Genomic DNA, 23,677 nt, shown 5'->3' on the forward strand with positions numbered 1-23,677 from the left:
TTCTTAATTCAGATTGCCTGCCCAACCGCTCTTTCTGAATTAGACAGGCAGACAGAGGGAGACAGAGGCAGGCAGAGACAGAAACAGAGATAGATGTAGAGAGAGAAAGAGAAAGAAGAGAGGCACAGACTGAGAGAGGGGGAGGGGGGGGGGGACTGGCGTGGGGGGGCGGGGGGGGGGGGGGAGGAGAGACAGACAGAGATACAAATAAACAGAGAGAGATACACTGAGAAACAGAGATATACATACAGCAGACAAAGGAGAGTGACAGAGAGAGAGATTCAAGATTCAAGATTCAAGATGGTTTATTCATGTATAGGCCTAGGCCCCTTATGAAGGGGAATGTGAACATTATTTTACAAACAATACATCACGACACTGTGAGCATCAATAAGCGCAGTCAAACAAAAATATACCTGCATTACAGTTCAATGTGTAGAACAATAAAAGAAAAAAACAAACAAACAAAAGAATACTGACAAACAGCGTTTTCACGAAGTAGCCATTTCTCTGAATTTTGAAAGCTTTGTATAAAAATAGAGAGAGAGAGAGAGATACAGAGACAGAGAAACATACATACATACATGCAGAGACAGAGAGAGATTCAGAGACGTGATTTTTATACAGACAGACAGACACACAGAGAGACAGACGGACAGACAGAGGAGAGTATGAGAAACCAGATGGACAAGACAGAAGGACAGAGACACAGAGTGGGGGCGGCATTGGAGGGGAGAGAAGCACTTCACCCCACTCCCTGACCCCCTCTCACCCCCGCCCCCTCTCCATCCTGTGGCCTTCACAGTCATCAGTTCATGTGTGGGAGCTCCATAACTTTCGCGGCCGCAGGCCGTGCGCGCGCGCGTGTGTGTATGTGTGCTACGTGCGTGCGTGTGTGTGTGCGCGCGCGAGTGTGTGCGCGCGCGAGAGCATGTGTGTGTGTGTGTGTGGTGCGTGCATGCGTGTATGTGTGTGATGGGGAGGGGAGATTGTGGGGAGGGGGGAGGGAGGCGTGGGGGGTGGGGGGTGGGGGGAGTTCTGACCCTCTGAAATCGGCCAGAGGCCCAGGGCACCCAAGCACCACCAATAGCAGTGTGTGCTGTGGAATTACCATGTGTGTGAAGGGGGGGGGGGGGGGGGGGGGGTCGGGTTGGGGTCGGGGAGGGAAGCGGGTGAACTCTGGAGTGATGCCATGAAAGTGGTGATGAGTTGTGTGACTGAATCTGTCTGCCTCCTTGACCGTCTGTCTGTCCGTCTCTGACTGTCTGTCTCTGATTGTCCATCTGTCCTCGTCTGTCTCTGAGTGTCTGCCTGTCTCTGATTGTCTGTCTGTCTGTCTCTGATTGTCTGTCTTTGATTGTCTGTATAACTCTGATTGTCTGTCTGTCTCTCATTGTCTGTCTGTCCGTGACAATCAAAGACAGTCAGACAGACAATCAGAGACAGACAGAGACAAATAAACAATCAAAAACAGACAAACAGACTCGGACAGACAGTCAGACATAGACGACAGACAGTCAGACTGACAGAGACAGTCCTACAGACAATCAGAGACACGGTCAGACAGACAGAGACAGTCAAGGAGGCAGACAGATTCACTGACACACAACTCATCACCACTTTCATGGTATCACCCCCGAGTTCACCCCCCCACCACCGCCCCCCCCATCCCCCACCCCCCGCCACGCCACACACACACAAACATATGAACACAGACACACAGACACACGCATACACACAAACACACACACCCACACCCCTACCGACATACTCTTTCTCTCTCTCTCTCTCTCACACACACACACTCACACAGACACACACACAGAGGCATACACACACAAAAACACACGCCACAGCTCATGAACATCCGTTCACAAGTTACTGACTTCACGACTTTACAAAATGCAGAATCAGGTAACGCAACTGTGGGCTCGGAAAAAAAAGAGGGGAAAAAAAAGAAGAAGAAAAAAAGATAATAAATAAACAAAAAAGGGAGAGGACAGGAAAATCGATTGACAACTCGCGCTTAGTTACACCCCCCCCCCCAAACCCCCTCCCCACCACGCCCCATCAAACAACATCCAACATCTGTTTGCATTTGGTTTTGTGGCCAGCTGTCACACACCTGCACGTGTGGGTGGGTGAGGCGGAGGGGGCTGGGGGGGGGGGGGGGTTGGGAGGGGACGTGGGGTTGTGGGTGTGAGTGTGTGTTACATGTGTGTGTGTGTGTGTGTGTGTGTGTGTGTGCGCGCGCGCACAAATTCGTCATTTCGCGGTATTCAACATATATATATATATATATATATATATATATATATTTACACACACACACACACACACACACATATCGGGAGTCCCAAAATAAGTGAACCGCTTTTTGACAAGTATTTTCTCAGTGATAGACAAACCGAATTTATTGAGAGTTTTCACACAATAACCTTAGGTTATCATCAACAAGTCTGCAAAATATCTATCATATCAAATTATGCGAGTTTTCAAATTCAAAACAGCATGTCAAAAAATCCAGCATCAATATGGCCTCCATCTTCCTCCACGACTAAACGAAGCCGTTTCTTCCTAGCAGAAATGCTTTTACGTATTTCTTCCATCGATATCTCCTCCCATGACATAATTATCCTGTCCTTAACTGGCAGTGGGAGACACAAGACTGAATGTTCAGAGGAGAACAAAGACCGTGTTTTTGTATCAGTTGATATTAAATATAATCACTTACTGATGTCATGAATGTTGTGTGTCATGCACCTGTTGTTGTTTTTTTTTTTTTTTTCCTTTTCTTCTTTTTTTCGCAACAAAGGACGCTTAGACTTAACTCCCATGAAACGGCCATTCTGTGGCTAACCAGATGCAATGCCTTAAAACATATTAAATATTTGCTGACATAACTGGAGACTGTTTATGCTGCTGTGAGCAAGACGGTTTCCTTGGATAGTATGCTTTCTCTTTCTCTTTCACTTTCTCAAGGAGGCGTCACTGCGTTCGGACAAATCCATACACGCTACACCACATCTGTTGAGCAGATGCCTAACCAGCAGCATAACCCAACGCGCTTAGTCAGGCCTTGAGTGCATGCTTACATATTTGTGTACCTATGAAAGTGGATTTCATTTTACGTAATTTCGCCAGAGGACAACACTCTCGTTGCCATGGGTTCTTTTTCAGTGCGCCAAGTGCGTGCTGCACACGGGACCTCGGTTTATCGTCTCATCCGAAAGACTAGACGCTCAGTTTGATTTTCCAGTCAAACTTAGGAGAAAGGGCGAGAGCGGGATTCGAACCCACACCCTCACGGACTCTCTGTATTGGCAGCTGAGCGTCTTAACCATTCTGCCGCCTTCCTCCGTATGCAAGGTTTCAGATCGATCTACCGCCTAGACGGAAAACGCTGTGTCATCAGAAACCTGTGATGATGCCGCCAAACAACCCAGACCACAGCGAGATGGGATCCACAGTGACCTTGTGATTTTTCTACTATTGGTTGATCTTGTCAGTGACACTATATAGGCCAGTATCAACCACTCCTGTTTTCACAACAGGCTCCCTGTCTGCTGATTTTTGTTTTTGTTTTATATATGAGTGGGAACATTTTTGAAGGAACCTGCACCTGTAATACAAAGACTGTTAACTTAAAATAATAATAATGATAACAATAATGGTTGAGTGAGTTTTTTTTATGCTTCAATAAGTAACTGACTCGTTTTGTTATTGTCTGTGCATGTGTGTGTGTGGATGAATACAAATTATGCACCTTCCTGATACATTATCTTATTCACTTTATAATAGTCTATTCATAATCATACACATACACATCCTGACAACTGAGAGATGGAAAATTGATGTTTCAGACGAAACACACCCAAACACACATTGCTCACAAAAGTTGACAAATAAAGGAAAAAAAGGAAAAACAAAAGCAAAAACGCTGATCAAGTTTTTTTTCTTGTAACAATAGCTGCGCAGTGACTTCATTGCCGGAGGCATTTGCATCATTATCACCATCATTCTGCATTTTCGCGAACAGATGTTAAGTGAACAACTACAGTCATGACTATATGGATTTCACATATATAAAATGTAAATATATATACATGCTGCATGAGTGTAAACACTCGCACACACTCACTTTCTCTGTGTTCTAGACCGACAAGCACTCACTGCAAGGGAGGCAACTCGATACCCATGATGAACGATGGATGTTCTTGATTTTGTAGTTATTTCCCATTCTCTCTGCGTCCCATGCCTGTTATGTCTTCCACATACAGACACAAACGCACGCTACTTTCAAATCAACCTAATTGTGCAGAGCAATCTATGAATCAGTAATGATTAAATTTGATCAAACAAAAGATATTGGACAATAATCTGAAACCAAGTGACTTAATGCGATTATCATCAAACTAAATTACCAAACATGTCTTTGAGTGCATGCATCTCAGATAATCATTACTTTGGTTCTTTTGTCCTTTAATCCATTTTTTTGGATTTATTACAATAAATGAAGGCACGTCAAGACAGGTGGCAAGCCACCTGTAAAGGAAGCGTGTGTTCAGTGGTTCGAATCCCATATACCAACTGGTAATTTTATATCCCCCTCCACGAGACCTTGAATTGTGGTCTGGGTACCAGTCTTTCTGGTGAGACGATAAACTGGGGTCCTGTATGCAGTATGCACTTAGCCCTTGTTAAAAAAAAAAAAATCAAAAACAAAAAACATGGCAACAAAAGGACTGTCCCTTGAACAATATTGCAGAGATATCCGCTTTGATAGTTAAACATACAAATAACTACCACTCTTTGCTCTTGTTTAAAACAAATACACTTGCAAGCATAGAAAAAAAGTGGCACTGTGGCACTCTCCCTGGGGACAGTGGCCCGAATTTCACACAGAGAAATATGTTGTGACATAATGTAACAAATAACACGCACACACACACACATACCACCCCTTCTCTTTCCCCACCTATAAAATCTGCATTACAAAGCCCCCTACCAATCCACCCCAATCCCCAGCCAGCACCCCCTCACTCCGTCCTCCCACCTCCTGCAGGTTTGGATATGGACGAGGTAAATGCTGAAGTTGGAGTATTGACCGAGTGGTATCGCATCCACCTAGGAAGTGAGAGAATCTAAGCGCACTGGTTCAAATCGCACAGCCGCCAGTATTTTCTCCCCCTCCACTAGACCCTGAGTGATGGTCTAGATGCTAGTTTTTCTGATGAGACAATAAACGCAAGGTCCCATGTGTAACATGCACTTAGTACATGTAAGAGAACCCACAGTAACAAAAGGGTTGTCCCTGGCAAAATTCTGCAGAAAAATCCACTTTGATAGGAAGACCAATAAAAGTGCAGGCATGAAAAGAAAAGGAAAAAAAGGGGGGGTTGCACTTTAGTGTAATGGCACGCGCTCCCCCTGGGGACAACAGCCCAAATTTCACACAGAGAAATCATGTGACAAAAAAAAAGTAACAATACAATAATACCCACTCTTTGCATACCCAAGATTCAAGATGTAATTTCCTTTCACTCCTTTTGGGGTATGGAGGACAACAAATAAAAGAACAAAACAAACATGAAAAACAATAATTGAATGAACTGTATCAACACCACACATGTAGCGACAACAATGTTAGATTCTCAAAAAGCAGGCAGGTGTTCAAAGCATTACACAATACAATACACACAATACACAAACTTATTGTCTATACTTTGGTACAGAGATTTTCTTTTTGGCAGCAGCACATGTCCAACATAAGAAGAAAACAACAAACGAATAAAATGAATAGAAAATAAAAAGATAGATTAAATGGCACCAAATGGAAATAGCTATATACAAATATACAGATTACTGAAATTTACGTGCCTCTCCATTTCAGTCAGCCAAACCGCATTGCACATCTACCCCCCCCCTCCCCACACACACACCACAATCTAATTACAAAACAATCTAAAAAAATCGCCTTGGAATATTCCGAAGAAAGTAATGATGATAAGGCCACCTCATACATTGGTAAACTCATCAAAATTCGTTCTAACCATGAAACTCAGCTTAATAATATTTTAGCTGCAAAATATACTCTTTGACAGGCATTTGCCTTCTTTATAAATTTCGAAAATTGAAAACATACATTTTTTCTGAAATTTAAAGACATCAGTCTACAAAAATCATAAACCTGAACCAGGATGGAGAAAGCTACGCGAATCTCTTCATGTTGTTATTGATTTCAGTAAGGACATTCCATGATGAAATTAAAATTTAGGCCCATAATTAAGAGGATATTCTCTGATGAAGTGAAATTCAGGTTCGGATCAAGTACATGCCAAAGTAGGACATCTTATTCCTTGAGGTGTCCAGATTGTCCTTGGAGGCCTTCACCCTCAGCTGGTCATCTTGCCGCAACTCAAAGACCCCCTGCAGTAAGGAGGTCCCCCCCTGCACAGACTCCAGCAGAAAGGTGTCCATCCCGCTGAAAATAACGCCCATCATCATTTTAAAAAAAGAAAGAAAAAAAAGAAAAAGTGTTTGTGTACCATTACAAGACCATTTCAAATAGTCAAGCTGAGTCTAGAAACAGATGAGATATAGACACACATGCGCACATACACATTATCATGCTTGCGCACACACACACACACAAACACACACCTTGCCTTGCCCCCACACTCGCACACATGCACTAACACACACACACTTCAGCACACCTGTATGTGTGGTGAGTACCTTAAGTTATAATGACCTTCGTGAAGACAAATGTAGTTTATTTTCTTTCTTTTTTTCACACTTGTGAAAGAAAGTTCTTTTCTTTTCTTTCCAATTTCTTTTTATCAACTTAATATATATCTTTTTTAAATTTTTTTTTTTATTCATGTCATATTAATTTTACAAGTGAGCTTTTTGTGCTCGACTGTTTTTACCCCTACCATACAGACAGCCATACTGTTTTCTGGAGGGGGGAGGGTGTTTATTTTTACCCCCACTATATAGACAGCCATACTGTTTTCTGGAGGGGGGGAGGGTGTTTGTTTTTACCCCCACCATATAGACAGCCATACTGTTTTGTGGAGGGGGGGCGGGGGGTGACTGTTTTCACACCCACCATATAACAGGCATACTGTTTTCTGGAAGGGGGGAGGTTGTTTGTTTTTACCCCCCCTCCCCCATATAGACAGCCATACTGTTTTCTGGAGGGGGGGAGGGTGTTTGTTTTCACCCCCACCATATAGACAGCCATACTGTTTTGTGGAGGGGGGGTGGGTGTTTGTTTTTCACCCCACCATATAGACAGCCATACTGTTTTGTTGAGGGGGGGCGGGTGTTTGTTTTCACCCCCACCATACAGACTGCCATACTGTTTTGTGGAGGGGGGAGGGTGTTTGTTTTCACCTCCACCATATAGACAGCCATACTGTTTTGTGGAGGGGGGGAGGGTGTTTGTTTTCACCCCCACCATATAGACAGCCATACTGTTTTGTGGAGGGGGGGTGGGTGTTTGTTTTCACCCCCACCATATAGACAGCCATACTGTTTTGTGGAGGGGGGGAGGGTGTTTGTTTTCACCCCCACCATACAGACTGCCATACTGTTTTGTGGAGGGGGGGAGGGTGTTTGTTTTCACCCCCACCATACAGACTGCCATACTGTTTTGTGGAGGGGGGAGGGTGTTTGTTTTTACCCCCACCAAAAAGACAGCCATACTGTTTTCTGGAGGGTGTGCGGGGGGTGACTGTTTTCACCCCCACCATATAACAGCCATACTGTTTTCTGGAGTGGGTGAGGGTGTTTATTTTCACCCCCACCATATAGACAGCCATACTGTTTTGTGGAGGGGGGGAGGGTGTTTGTTTTCACCTCCACCATACAGACAGCCATACTGTTTTGTGGAGGGGGGGCGGGGGGTGACTGTTTTCACCCCCACTATACAGACAGCCATACTGTTTTGTGGAGGGGGGGAGGGTGTTTGTTTTCACCCCCACCATATAGACAGCCATACTGTTTTGTGGAGGGGGGGAGGGTGTTTGTTTTCACCCCCACCATATAGACAGCCATACTGTTTTGTGGAGGGGGGGCGGGTGTTTGTTTTCACCCCACCATATAGACAGCCATACTGTTTTGTGGAGGGGGGGCGGGGGGTGACTGTTTTCACCCCCACCATATAACAGGCATACTGTTTTCTGGAAGGGGGGAGGTTGTTTGTTTTTACCCCCCCTCCCCCATATAGACAGCCATACTGTTTTCTGGAGGGGGGGAGGGTGTTTGTTTTCACCCCCACCATATAGACAGCCATACTGTTTTGTGGAGGGGGGAGGGTGTTTGTTTTCACCCCCACCATACAGACAGCCATACTGTTTTGTGGAGGGGGGAGGGTGTTTGTTTTCACCCCCACCATATAGACAGCCATACTGTTTTGTGGAGGGCGGAGGGTGTTTGTTTTTACCCCCACCAAAAAGACAGCCATACTGTTTTCTGGAGGGGGGGCGGGGGGTGACTGTTTTCACCCCCACCATATAGACAGCCATACTGTTTTGTGGAGGGGGGGCGGGTGTTTGTTTTCACCTCCACCATACAGACAGCCATACTGTTTTCTGGAGGGGGGGGGGGGGGTGTTTGTTTTCACCTCCACCATATAGACAGCCATACTGTTTTCTGGAGGGGGGGGAGGGTGTTTGTTTTCACCCCACCATATAGACAGCCATACTGTTTTGTGGAGGGGGGGCGGGGGGTGACTGTTTTCACCCCCAGCATATAACAGGCATACTGTTTTCTGGAAGGGGGGAGGTTGTTTGTTTTTACCCCCCTCCCCCATATAGACAGCCATACTGTTTTGTGGAGGGGGGAGGGTGTTTGTTTTCACCCCCACCATACAGACAGCCATACTGTTTTGTGGAGGGGGGGAGGGTGTTTGTTTTCACCCCCACCATATAGACAGCCATACTGTTTTGTGGAGGGGGGGCGGAGGGTGACTGTTTTCACCCCCACCATATAGACAGCCATACTGTTTTCTGGAGGGGGGGCGGGGGGTGACTGTTTTCACCCCCACCATATAACAGCCATACTGTTTTGTGGAGGGGGGAGGGTGTTTGTTTTTCACCCCCACCATACAGACAGCCATACTGTTTTGTGGAGGGGGGAGGGTGTTTGTTTTTACCCCCACCAAAAAGACAGCCATACTGTTTTCTGGAGGGTGTGCGGGGGGTGACTGTTTTCACCCCCACCATATAACAGCCATACTGTTTTCTGGAGGGGGGGGGAGGGTGTTTGTTTTCACCTCCACCATATAGACAGCCATACTGTTTTGTGGAGGGGGGGAGGGTGTTTGTTTTCACCCCCACCATATAGACAGCCATACTGTTTTGTGGAGGGGGGAGGGTGTTTGTTTTCACCCCCACCATATAGACAGCCATACTGTTTTGTGGAGGGGGGAGGGTGTTTGTTTTCACCCCCACCATATAGACAGCCATACTGTTTTGTGGAGGGGGGGAGGGTGTTTGTTTTCACCCCCACCATATAACAGCCATACTGTTTTCTGGAGTGGGTGAGGGTGTTTATTTTCACCCCCACCATATAGACAGCCATACTGTTTTGTGGAGGGGGGGCGGGTGTTTGTTTTCACCCCCACCATATAGACAGCCATACTGTTTTGTGGAGGGGGGGCGGGTGTTTGTTTTCACCCCACCATATAGACAGCCATACTGTTTTGTGGAGGGGGGGCGGGGGGTGACTGTTTTCACCCCCACCATATAACAGGCATACTGTTTTCTGGAAGGGGGGAGGTTGTTTGTTTTTACCCCCCCTCCCCCATATAGACAGCCATACTGTTTTCTGGAGGGGGGGAGGGTGTTTGTTTTCACCCCCACCATATAGACAGCCATACTGTTTTGTGGAGGGGGGAGGGTGTTTGTTTTCACCCCCACCATATAGACAGCCATACTGTTTTGTGGAGGGGGGGAGGGTGTTTGTTTTCACCCCCACCATACAGACAGCCATACTGTTTTGTGGAGGGGGGAGGGTGTTTGTTTTCACCCCCACCATATAGACAGCCATACTGTTTTGTGGAGGGCGGAGGGTGTTTGTTTTTACCCCCACCAAAAAGACAGCCATACTGTTTTCTGGAGGGGGGGCGGGGGGTGACTGTTTTCACCCCCACCATATAACAGCCATACTGTTTTCTGGAGGGGGGGGAGGGTGTTTGTTTTCACCTCCACCATATAGACAGCCATACTGTTTTGTGGAGGGGGGGAGGGTGTTTGTTTTCACCTCCACCATATAGACAGCCATACTGTTTTGTGGAGGGGGGGAGGGTGTTTGTTTTCACCCCCACCATATAGACAGCCATACTGTTTTGTGGAGGGGGGAGGGTGTTTGTTTTCACCCCCACCATATAACAGCCATACTGTTTTCTGGAGTGGGTGAGGGTGTTTATTTTCACCCCCACCATATAGACAGCCATACTGTTTTGTGGAGGGGGGGCGGGTGTTTGTTTTCACCCCCACCATATAGACAGCCATACTGTTTTGTGGAGGGGGAGCGGGTGTTTGTTTTCACCCCACCATATAGACAGCCATACTGTTTTGTGGAGGGGGGGCGGGGGGTGACTGTTTTCACCCCCACCATATAACAGGCATACTGTTTTCTGGAAGGGGGGAGGTTGTTTGTTTTTCACCCCCCTCCCCATATAGACAGCCATACTGTTTTCTGGAGGGGGGGAGGGTGTTTGTTTTCACCCCCACCATATAGACAGCCATACTGTTTTGTGGAGGGGGGAGGGTGTTTGTTTTCACCCCCACCATATAGACAGCCATACTGTTTTGTGGAGGGGGGGAGGGTGTTTGTTTTCACCCCCCACCATACAGACAGCCATACTGTTTTGTGGAGGGGGGAGGGTGTTTGTTTTCACCCCCACCATATAGACAGCCATACTGTTTTGTGGAGGGCGGAGGGTGTTTGTTTTTCACCCCCACCAAAAAGACAGCCATACTGTTTTCTGGAGGGGGGCGGGGGGTGACTGTTTTCACCCCCACCATATAGACAGCCATACTGTTTTGTGGAGGGGGGGAGGGTGTTTGTTTTCACCCCCACCATATAGACAGCCATACTGTTTTGTGGAGGGGGGCGGGGGTGTTTGTTTTCACCCCCACCATACAGACAGCCATACTGTTTTGTGGAGGGGGGGCGGGTGTTTGTTTTCACCCCCACCATATAGACAGCCATACTGTTTTCTGGAGGGGGTGCGGGTGTTTGTTTTCACCCCCACCATATAGACAGCCATACTGTTTTGTGGAGGGGGGGCGGGTGTTTGTTTTCACCCCACCATATAGACAGCCATACTGTTTTGTGGAGGGGGGGCGGGGGTGACTGTTTTCACCCCCACCATATTACAGGCATACTGTTTTCTGGAAGGGGGGGAGGTTGTTTGTTTTACCCCCCCTCCCCCATATAGACAGCCATACTGTTTTCTGGAGGGGGGGAGGGTGTTTGTTTTCACCCCCACCATATAGACAGCCATACTGTTTTGTGGAGGGGGGGAGGGTGTTTGTTTTCACCCCCACCATACAGACAGCCATACTGTTTTGTGGAGGGGGGGAGGGTGTTTGTTTTCACCCCCACCATATAGACAGCCATACTGTTTTGTGGAGGGGGGGAGGGTGTTTGTTTTCACCCCCACCATACAGACAGCCATACTGTTTTGTGGAGGGGGGGCGGGGGGTGACTGTTTTCACCCCCACTATACAGACAGCCATACTGTTTTGTGGAGGGGGGGAGGGTGTTTGTTTTCACCTCCACCATATAGACAGCCATACTATTTTGTGGAGGGGGGGAGGGTGTTTGTTTTCACCCCCACCATATAGACAGCCATACTGTTTTGTGGAGGGGGGGAGGGTGTTTGTTTTCACCCCCACCATATAGACAGCCATACTGTTTTGTGGAGGGGGGGAGGGTGTTTGTTTTCACCCCCACCATATAGACAGCCATACTGTTTTCTGGAGGGGGGGAGGGTGTTTGTTTTCACCCCCACCATATAGACAGCCATACTGTTTTGTGGAGGGGGGGAGGGTGTTTGTTTTCACCCCCACCAAAAAGACAGCCATACTGTTTTCTGGAGGGTGTGCGGGGGGTGACTGTTTTCACCCCCACCATATAACAGCCATACTGTTTTCTGGAGTGGGTGAGGGTGTTTATTTTCACCCCCACCATATAGACAGCCATACTGTTTTGTGGAGGGGGGGAGGGTGTTTGTTTTCACCCCCACCATATAGACAGCCATACTGTTTTGTTGAGGGGGGGCGGGTGTTTGTTTTCACCCCACCATATAGACAGCCATACTGTTTTGTGGAGGGGGGGGCGGGGGGTGACTGTTTTCACCCCCACCATATAACAGGCATACTGTTTTCTGGAAGGGGGGAGGTTGTTTGTTTTTACCCCCCTCCCCCATATAGACAGCCATACTGTTTTGTGGAGGGGGGAGGGTGTTTGTTTTCACCCCCACCATATAGACAGCCATACTGTTTTGTGGAGGGGGGGAGGGTGTTTGTTTTCACCCCCACCATATAGACAGCCATACTGTTTTGTGGAGGGGGGGCGGGGGGTGACTGTTTTCACCCCCACCATATAACAGGCATACTGTTTTCTGGAAGGGGGGAGGTTGTTTGTTTTTACCCCCCTCCCCCATATAGACAGCCATACTGTTTTCTGGAGGGGGGGAGGGTGTTTGTTTTCACCCCCACCATATAGACAGCCATACTGTTTTGTGGAGGGGGGGGCGGGTGTTTGTTTTCACCCCACCATATAGACAGCCATACTGTTTTGTGGAGGGGGGGCAGGGGGTGACTGTTTTCACCCCCACTATACAGACAGCCATACTGTTTTCTGGAGGGGGGGCGGGTGTTTGTTTTCACCCCACCATATGGACAGCCATACTGTTTTGTGGAGGGGGGGCGGGGGGTGACTGTTTTCACCCCCACTATACAGACAGCCATACTGTTTTGTGGAGGGGGGGAGGGTGTTTGTTTTCAACTCCCCCATATAGACAGCCATACTGTTTTGTGGAGGGGGGAGGGTGTTTATTTTCACCCCCACCATATAGACAGCCATACTGTTTTGTGGAGGGGGGGGAGGTGTTTGTTTTCACCTCCACCATACAGACAGCCATACTGTTTTGTGGAGGGCGGGGGCGGGGGGTGACTGTTTTCACCCCCACTATACGGACAGCCATACTGTTTTGTGGAGGGCGGGGGCGGGGGGTGACTGTTTTCACCCCCACTATACGGACAGCCATACTGTTTTGTGGAGGGGGGTCAGGGGGTGACTGTTTTCACCCCCACTATACAGACAGCCATACTCCTGGGCTGTTCTGTTCAATTTGCAAAATTTGAAGTACAGGAGAGAGATGTAATAGAATAGTCTCCCTGGACAAAAAAAAAAAAAAAAAAAAAAAAAAAAATGATGGGACTCGTTAAGAAACATAAAATAAAAGGTTGTGGGATTTATTATTAAAAAAAAAAAAAAAGAAGTGAAGGGATTTGTCAGTTAAAAAAAAAAAGTGAAGGGACTTATTAATTTTTTTTTTTTTTTTAAGTGAAAGGACTTGTCCAAAACAAAAAAAAGTGAAGGGATTTACCAGTTAAAAATAAAGTGAAGGGACTTACCAGTTTAAAAAAAAAAAGTGAAGGGTGAAGGGACTTACCAGTTTGAAAAAAAAAGTGAAGGGTGAAGGGACTTACCAGTTAAAAAAAAAGTGAAGGGTGAAGGGACTTACCAGTTTAAAAAAAAAAAAGTGAAGGGTGAAGGGACTTACCAGTTAAAAAAAAAAGTGAAGGGTGAAGGGACTTACCAGTTTAAAAAAAAAAGTGAAGGGTGAAGGGACTTACCAGTTAAAAAAAAAGTGAAGGGTGAAGGGACTTACCAGTTAAAAAAAAAAAAAGTGAAGGGACTTAAAAAAGTGAAGGGACTTACCTGTTAAAAAAAAAAGTGAAGGGACTTACCTGTTAAAAAAAAAAGTGAAGGGACTTACCTGTTAAAAAAAAAAGTGAAGGGACTTACCTGTTAAAAAAAAAAAAAGTGAAGGGTGAAGGGACTTACCAGTAAAAAAAAAAAAAAGTGAAGGGACTTAAAAAAGGGAAGGGACATACCAGTTAAAAAAAAAGTGAAGGGACTTAAAAAAGTGAAGGGACTTAAAAAAAAGTGAAGGGACTTAAAAAAAGTGAAGGGACTTAAAAAAAGTGAAGGGACTTACCAGTTAACAAAAAAAGTGAAGGGACTTACCAGTTAACAAAAAAAGTGAAGGGACTTAAAAAAGTGAAGGGACTTACCAGTTAAAAAAAAAAAAAAGTGAAGGGACTTGTCCAAAAAAAAAAAAAAAAAAAAAAAAAAAAAAAGTGATGGGACTGGCGGTGCATTCAGCACAGCGCGCGACAACACAACACCTACTTCCGTGTCCGGACGACATGGTGCAGTAGCTGTGGATCCTTGCTCTTGCTCTTGCTGTCCCTGTCCCTGAAGACGAGGTGCGTATAGAGGAAGTAGAAACCCGACGTGCGGATGGTGACCAGCCCCGTGCTGCTGACCACGTTCACACCACTCCGGGAGGAGGACTTCTGCCCCTCCTGGGACCACCGCAACGTGCTGACCCTCTCCGATGTCACGTACGGTCCTGGTCACAGGGTGGTGGGGTTGAGGGAGGGGGTGGGGTGGGATGGGGTGGTGGGCAGTGGTTCAAAATGTGAGTTTTTTTTAATCAATACTGATAATACTGATAACATAATACTAATAGTAATAATTTGAATAAAAAATGTTAATAATAATAATGATGGTACTACGACTACTACTGCTCATGCAACCCACCCCAGAACTTAGTGCTTAACAAACATAGACCCATTTGCACAATTGGCTGAGAAGAGCCGACTGACAGCTGCCTTAACTAGGCACTCATCAATCGCTTCCTGTGTTTTTAGTTTGGCACAGAATGATGATATATGATAAACAAATACAGACAGCACCACACAATGACATTAATAATGTAAACAATAGTGACAACAATAACAAAAATAATGATGATGATGATGATGACAACGACAACAACAAAAAACATGATAGTGATGAGATGGTGATGGAAACAATAACAAATAATGATGGTAATAGTGACTATGATGCTGACGATAATACAATCGTTGGAACAAGACAACAACAAATCCAACCCAATGCACATGGCACAACAATACACTGTGACCTGGCCATGACACAAGGTCACAGTGGCTTTTATCATGCTGATGAACAGATGTGATTTTGTACACATGTTTTATACTGACATCAGCACACTGACACCCACACAAACACATGCAGACACAGACACCCACACCCACCCACACATTCACAGACCCACAGACAATTGCATACCCATACATCACACCACACTCTCACATCACCCCCACACCACACCCCACCCTCCCACACAGACCCCCCCCCCCCCCCACACACACACACAGGAAACAGAGAGAGGGGCCAAAAAGAGATGGGCTCACTTTGGTCGTCGAGAAAGAAATGAGCAAAGACAGAGTTGGTATGGTCTGCTGGCTCCTCCTGGCTTGGTCCCCTTTTGTCTGCAACACAGAACAACTCTGTAAAACACTGTCCCTGCAATGATTCTATGTAAAATACTGTCCCTGCGATGATTGTGTCTGTAAAATACTGTCCCTGCAATGATTATGTCTGTAGAAAAACTGTCCCTGCAGTGATTCTGTAAAATACTGTCCCAACAATGATTCCGTCTAAAATACTGTCCATGCAATGACTTTGTAAAATACTGTCCTTGCAATGATTCTGTCCCCTGCGATGATTCTGTCTGTCAAATACTGTCCCTGCAATGCAATGATTCTGTCTGTAAAATACTGTCCCTGAAATACAATGGTTATGCTGTTAAATACTATCCCTTCAGCACACAGAATGATTCTGTCTGTAAAATACTGTCCCTGAAATTCAATGGTTATGTTGTCAAATACTACCCCTTTAGCACACAGAATGATTCTGTATGTAAAATGTCTTCAGTGCACAGAATGATTCTTAATCCTAATTCCCTTTTCTTCAGTACAAACACCAATGCCTATTCTCCAGCAACCATTACAAGACAAACAACAGTATCTGTTTGCTAGCACTCGTTCCGGCACTATCAATATTTGTTTTCTAGCACCCATCAGGAAGCAAATGATATCAAGTCTCTAGCACTCATGATGACAAAACAACAGTAGTCTAGCAATCCATTTTGAAGCAAACGATGCCTATTCTGTAGCTCTGATTACGACACAAACTATATCTATTTTATAGTATCCATTATGACCCAAACATTTTTAGCACCCATTATGACACAAACAATAGTATTTATTCTTTGATATTCATTAAAAAAAACACAACAACAACAACAAAAAAAAAAACCCAAACAAACCGGGAAATCAGTTTGTATTTCATTCAGTGTTTGTGAGGTGCCGGCAACTCCCATGGAGCAGAAAATAAAACTGAACATAACGAAAACCAGGAAAGAGAGCGGAACATACACGGCGCCAGTAAACCTTATTTTTTTGAATGGTCGTATCTATGTATGGTTTTGTACCATATTACTGTTTTGTCACAACAGATTCTTGTGTGAAATTCGGGTTGCTCTCTCCAGGGAGAATGCATCGCACCACCAATAATTCATTTGTTTTTCTTTTTTTTTTCTCTGCCTGGAAGTGTATCAATTTTTGTTTTCCTACTGAAGTGGATTTTTCTACAAAATCTTGCCAGGGACGACCCTTTAGCTGTCATGGGTTCTTTCTTTTACGTGCACATGCTATACATGAGGACCTCCGTCGGTTTATCTATCCGCGTCTCATCCAAACGACTAGCGCCCAGACCACAGCTCAAGGTCCTGAGGAAGGGGAGAAAACACTGCAAGCCGAGTTGTGTGGGATTCGATCCTGTGCTGGATCAGACTATTTCGCTTCCTAAGCTGCGGGCGCGTTACCACTGACTGCGACCCTGGCAAAACAGATGTGCTTAACAGGCAGACAACAGACAGAGAGACAACAGACAGACAGACAACAGACAGACAGACAGACAACAGACAGAAGCAGCAGAGTCCTACCGGTGCACTGGTTGTGAGAGGCGTTGGCAGCAGTGTTGTTGCCGATCACATTGTTGATGCGTTCTTGTTCACTTTCTGTGGGAACACACATACACACCGTGCTGCACCACTCACTTCACTTTGGGCTCTAGTAGCAGCAGCTGCAGCATCAGTAGTAGTAGTAGTAATAGTTGTAGTAGTAGCAGAAGTAGCAGTAACCCAAACAAGACAACAACATCATTATCATCATACTATGATGATGATGACAGTGATAAATCATTGTCATCACAATCATCATAAAAACAATCATAATCATAGTATTCATAATTGTAGCACTGAATCTTGTGCAGAGAGACAAAAACCAAAGCGCTTTCACACCAGTCATATTCACTCATACGCAATTCTTGATTCAGAGGGGTGAAAACTGATAAACAGGAAGCTTATCATAAACACACAAATTACAGGAATCAAGAGAAAGAGGTGGGAGGGGGTGCGTCCACATATCACACACGAAAATGGTGTTAAAAGCGTATGGGGAAAGCATGAGAGACTGGTGTGCATATGCTGTACTCCTTGCCCTGTTAGACTGGTGTGCATACGCTGTACTCCTTGCCCTGTTAGAATGGTGTGCATATGCTGTACGTCTTGCCCTGTTAGATTGGTGTGCATATGCTGTACTCCTTTCCTTGTTAGATTGGTGTGCATATGCTGTACTCCTTTCCCTGTTAGATTGGTGTGCATATGCTGTACTCCTTGCCCTGTTAGATTGGTGTGCATATGCTGTACTCCTTTCCCCTGTTAGATTGGTGCGCATATGCTGTACTCCTTGCCCTGTTAGATTGGTGTGCATATGCTGTACTCATTTCCCTGTTAGATTGGTGTGCATATGCTGTACTCATTTCCCTGTTAGACTGGTGTGCATATGCTGTACTCCTTGCCCTGTTAGATTGGTGTGCATAATCTGTACTTCTTTCCCTGTTAGACTGGTGTGCATATGCTGTACTTCTTTCCCTGTTAGACTGGTGCGCATATGCTGTACTCCTTTCCCCTGTTAGATTGGTGCGCATATGCTGTACTCCTTTCCCCTGTTAGATTGGTGTGCATATGCTGTACTTCTTTCCCTGTTAGACTGGTGTGCATATGCTGTACTCCTTGCCCTGTTAGACTGGTGTGCATACGCTGTACTCCTTGCCCTGTTAGAATGGTGTGCATATGCTGTACTCCTTTCCCTGTTAGACTGGTGTGCATAATCTGTACTTCTTTCCCTGTTAGACTGGTGTGCATATGCTGTACTTCTTTCCCTGTTAGACTGGTGCGCATATGCTGTACTCCTTTCCCCTGTTAGATTGGTGCGCATATGCTGTACTCCTTTCCCCTGTTAGATTGGTGTGCATATGCTGTACTTCTTTCCCTGTTAGACTGGTGTGCATATGCTGTACTCCTTTCCTTGTTACTGCCCAACGCCCATATGTAGTGAGTTCTTAGCCCCACACAGGTGACGTAACACACTGGGAGCAATGAAGAAAAATGTGATCAGCCCACACTGCTGGCACGCACACTCAAACCAGGATTCTAAAGTGGTGCCCACTCGTGGGGTAGAATTCAGCATTGAGCTGCCATTCACATGCAAGCTTATCAAAACTGACAACCACCCGTTTGCTTACACACAAACAATGACAAACACACTGACGTGGTCAGAAATCTCTTGCACACATCTTGTCTCTTACACACACACACACACACACCGCTATCTATATTCTATTGGAGAAAGAATCAAGGGAAAAGAACAGAGGTTTAGAAAAGCAGTTTGTTTACACTTCAAGAAAGTGCCCCCAAAGTATATGTGAAGTTCAAAAAGTTTTCCAGTTTGCCCTCACTACAGTATATCAAAATTAAAGCAGATAATCTCTTTGGATTACAGGACAAAACTATATGCTTTCAAAACTAAATGGAGTAAAAACGTCATATGCTAATGTGGAGATCTACTCTAAAATACGCATGTTCTTTTTTTTTTTTTTTTTTTTTTTTTTTTTTTTTTAATGTGATGCCTTATAAAGCCCTTTCTACCAAGATTTTTGGAAAAATCGTTGAAAGATTTGTTGATGATTTTGTACTGCTGCTCAAATTTCTGAAAGTTTGCCTTGTACTTGTAGTCCAGTTTAACATTTGATTGAAGTAAGTTTTACAGTTAATTTTGTTCCAGATTCTCGCTCCTTTGTACATTAAAAAAAAATCTTTATTATTATTTATTTTTCTTTTCGTTCTAAATTTAGTGTATGTGGTTAGATATTAAACTGAAGAACACACACACACACACACACACACTCACACACACCACTTACCAATGACGGAAATTGAATACTGCACTCTTGAATTCATCTGAAATCATAAAACAAGGGGCATGTTGAGATACATGTACTGTAGCAGGCTACAACCCGCTATTGCCGCGGCCCGTTGTTGTAATAGCGGGTTGCGGCAATAGCGGGTTGATCCCCTGTAGCATGCTGCACATTACTGAGATGTACGGCGTACCATTCTTTATTGCACTATGTATCATATCGTATCAAACTGTGTCGTGTCGTATGGTTTAGTATTGCATTACACTGTGTTCTTGTTCTGTATTGCACTGCACTGCATTGCGCTGTGTTGCATTGCATTGCATGGTACTGTACTGCGTTATATCATATCGACATTGTATTCCTTTGTATGGTATTGCATTCTATTCCGTTTTATTGTATGGTGTACTGATAGAAGATGTAATCAACGCGGAGATCTGTACAACGTATCCTATCAACGTTGAGATCTGGATTAATCATGCAGACATTGAGGTCTGTGTAGATCTGGGTTAATCATGCAGACACTGAGGTCTATGTAGATCTGTATTAACCATGCAGACGTTGAAGTCTGTGTAGATCTGTATTAATCATGCAGACGTTGAGGTCTGTGTAGATCTGTGTCAATCATGCAGACATTGAGGTCTGTGTAGATCTGTGTCAATCATGCAGACATCGAGGTCTGTGTAGATCTGTGTCAATCATGAAGACACTGAGGCCTGTGTAGATCTGTATTAATAATGCAGACAATGAGGTCTATGTAGATCTGTGTCAATCATGCAGACACTGAGGTCTGTGTAGATCTGTGTCAATCATGCATACACTGAGGTCTGTGTAGATCTGTGTCAATCATGCAGACACTGAGGCCTGTGTAGATCTGTGTCAATCATGCATACACTGAGGCCTGTGTAGATCTGTGTCAATCATGCAGACACTGAGGCCTGTGCAGATCTGTATTAATCATGCAGATGTTGAGGTCATGCAGAGATTAAGACCTGTATAAATCATGCTGTCAACATTGAGGTCTGTAGAAATCATGCTGTCAACACTGAGGTCTGTAGAAATCATGCTGTCAACACTGAGGTCTGTAGAAATCATGCTGTCAACAAGCATGATACGTGCCGCGACATGAAAATGTGCCCACACTGTGAGTGTCATCAGTGTGAAGGCCTGTTCATCAAAGTTGGGCCCGCTGTTCACTTCTCAACGCACCACAAAAATGAACATGCACGTTGGAAGCTGAGGCACATCAATGCACACACTGCACGCACGTGATTAAATCTCATACTCTTCTCAGAGAGAGAGAGAGAGAGAGGGAGGGAGGGAGAGTGGGGGAAGGAAGGAGAGTGAGGGAGAGTGGGGGGGGGGCGAAGGAAGGAGAGGGTGGGAGAGAGAAAAAGGGGAAGGAGGGAGACTCAGGGAGAGGGAGGAGGGGGGGGGAGTGGAAAGGACTGAGAAAGAGAGAGAATAAGAGAGGGAGAGAAGGAGGGAGAAAGAGAGAGGGAGAGCAAGCAAACAAAGCAGACGGGGGGTTGCACGTGGCAATCTTTGCAGTGCTAAGAGTTAATTAAGAATGTTCCGAAGTATACATGGAATTTACCGTGGATTTAGGAACATTCTTAAAACGGATAAACAAACTTAGCCAGCTAAGCTGGCTTACGCATGCCAGCCCCCGGGAGCCGCAGAGAAGAGATTAGGGCACTGCCCTTCCCCATCTTGGCCAAGATGTGGGGCACCCAGTAAATGGACTTGAAGCAGTACAGAGAGGGAGCGAGGGAAAGAAAGGGAGGAAGGAAAGAGAGGGAGGAGGGAGAGAAAGAGAGAGGGAGTGAGGAAGGAAGGGAGAGAAAGGGAGGGAGAGAGGAAGGTAGAGGGAGAAAGGGAGAGGGAAAGAGGGAAGGGGGGGGGGGGGTGAGGAGAGAGGGAGGGGAGAAGAGAGAGAGTCGGAGAGAGAGGGAGGGGGAAAGAGACTCGGAGAGAGAGTGGAAGCAGAAGAGAAGACAGGGTGCTCATTCCCTCTCACCCACCTTGCCCATGATGTGCGGCACCCATTTCATGGACTTGAAGCAGTACAGCCTGCTCCCGGAGTTGTACACGAACTCGCCCAGCCGTTTCACCGTGTCCATGACATCTTCCTCCTCCTGGGCGTCCCAGATCTCCCGGAACCTCCGCATCTCCTCCTCGTGGACACAGTCACGCTCGGGGTCTGCAACGGGAATTCCGCTTCGTTGCTGACTGCCCCCCTGGGAGGCGGAGCGTTGGGCGGGGGTTGAGGCCGAGGAGGAGAAGAGGGGGACAGAGTCCATTAAGCGCAGCCTGTTCAACAGCACGGCGATGACGCCCAGGTAGACGAGGACAACGATGATGCACAAGGTCACCAACAGGTGGAAGATCTTCCTCAGCCGTCGGGTGGACCTTTCCAGCTTCTTGGTCTCGTCATCGTCACGGTCTTGCTGCGGCAGCGGTGTTTGTCGGTGGTGACCATCTTCCCGCAGTAAGGCAGCGGAAGAGGAGGATGAGGGGGTGGCGGAGGAGGAGGAGGGCGTGGCGTACTGTGGCTGGTCGTAGATTGAGGTGGTGGCGCTGCCTGCTGAGTGCATCTCTGCAGCCAGAGCTCTGTGGGCTCTGTCCCTGGGCGGGGGCCGGGGGGGCCGGTCGGGTCTGACCAGCTGCTGCTGCCACGCTGGATCTGGATTCATGGACAGGGTGCCCTCCGCGAAGAGCGTGTCGCGTCCTTCCATCATGGCTGGCCGATAACTGTCACGTGTCAGTTGTGGCAGTACTGAACGCCGAACGATGGTTGTGTCAGTTGTGGCAACACTGACAAACGATGGTTGTGTCAGTTGTGGCAACACTGACGAACGATGGATGTGTCAGTTGTGGCAACACTGAACGCCGAACGATGGATGTGTCAGTTGTGGCAACACTGACGAACGATGGATGTGTCAGTTGTGGCAGCACTGACCGACGAACGATGGATGTGTCAGTTGTGGCAACACTGACGAACGATGGATGTGTCAGTTGTGGCAACACTGACGAACGATGGTTGTGTCAGTTGTGGCAACACTGACGAACGATGGTTGTGTCAGTTGTGGCAGCACTGACCGACGAACGATGGCTGTGTCAGTTGTGGCAACACTGGCGAATGGATCAGTTTGCTATCACGACACGAAATGCTTCCTTGCTTGCTGTGAGGCCATGTTCTGAGAAAACCAAGCAGCCTCGCTTCCCCGCAGTAAGGGCTGACTGAGGTCAGAGGAAAAACCGAAGCATGGTCACGGAAGGCAAATGGAGAGTGCGAGACGTGCAATGTGCTGGTTGCTATTTGTATCCTCTGGCCGAGCCCGACTCGCTGGTTGTGATTGGGCCCACTTCCTTTCGTTTCGTTTTCGGATTCAGCTCGACAATGGCTTACAGGAAATTTCTCGTTTGTTTTGGTGCAAGTACACCGATTTGTGTGTCTTTTTTTTTTTTTTTTTAATTTTTATTTATTTATTGGGGATTGTTTTTATGCTGGTCGACTAAGATTCCTAGACCACTGATTTGTTGTTGTTGAGAATGTCAGTTTCGTTGACACTGTTTCTTTATCTCTGTCTGTCTCCCTCTCTCTTATATATATATATATTTTTTTTTTTTAATGTGTGAGTGTAGTGTTCTCTTTGCATCTCTTTCTCTCTGCCTCTTTCACTGCCTCTCTTTCTGTCTCTGTCTGTCTTCCTCCCTACCCCCCACACCCCTCTCTCTCTCTCTCACTGTCATCTGTCCAATAAACGTCAGCCCGCACTTCCTTTATGTGTCACAAGTCAGTGTAACAAGGCTTCATGGTCCGCCTTGACCTTGGAGTTAGCTGTGTTGGATAGCATTGTCACGTGACGTGGATGATGATGGCAGTAATGATGCTGATGGTGATATGACTGAGAAGCTGACGACGACGACGACGAAGAAACTCACCTTACATTATATTCTATGCTTCATATCATTTCAAAGTGGTGACACAGTGAACGGCAAAATGTACATACATGTCAGTCAGACACAAATGTCAAACACACACACACACACACCACAAGCATACACACGTGCATACACGCACGCGTGCGTTCGCGCGCACACACTGAGACACACGCTTAAACACACGAACATGCAATCACACACACACACACACAAGAACGACATGCAATCGCGCGCGCGCGCACACACACACACACACACACATACACAACCTTTATCACTTCCACCC

The 23,677-nt window shown here is 46.2% G+C and overlaps 1 protein-coding gene across 1 annotated transcript; it reads right to left on the reverse strand.

Annotated features, from left to right (window-relative positions):
• Positions 1–2,387: 2,387 nt before the first annotated feature.
• Positions 2,388–22,985, reverse strand: LOC143289189 (uncharacterized). The gene is made up of 6 exons (XM_076598122.1): positions 21,468–22,985; positions 19,450–19,486; positions 17,129–17,203; positions 15,534–15,611; positions 14,443–14,665; positions 2,388–6,484 (listed from the first exon to the last, which is right to left on the reverse strand). The coding sequence occupies exons 1-6, from the start codon at positions 22,182–22,184 to the stop codon at positions 6,316–6,318; spliced, it is 1,299 nt and encodes a 432-aa protein (XP_076454237.1). The 5' UTR covers positions 22,185–22,985; the 3' UTR covers positions 2,388–6,315.
• Positions 22,986–23,677: the final 692 nt, after the last annotated feature.

Source organism: Babylonia areolata, chromosome 13, assembly GCF_041734735.1.
Source record: "Babylonia areolata isolate BAREFJ2019XMU chromosome 13, ASM4173473v1, whole genome shotgun sequence".
Lineage (NCBI taxonomy): Eukaryota > Metazoa > Mollusca > Gastropoda > Neogastropoda > Buccinidae > Babylonia > Babylonia areolata.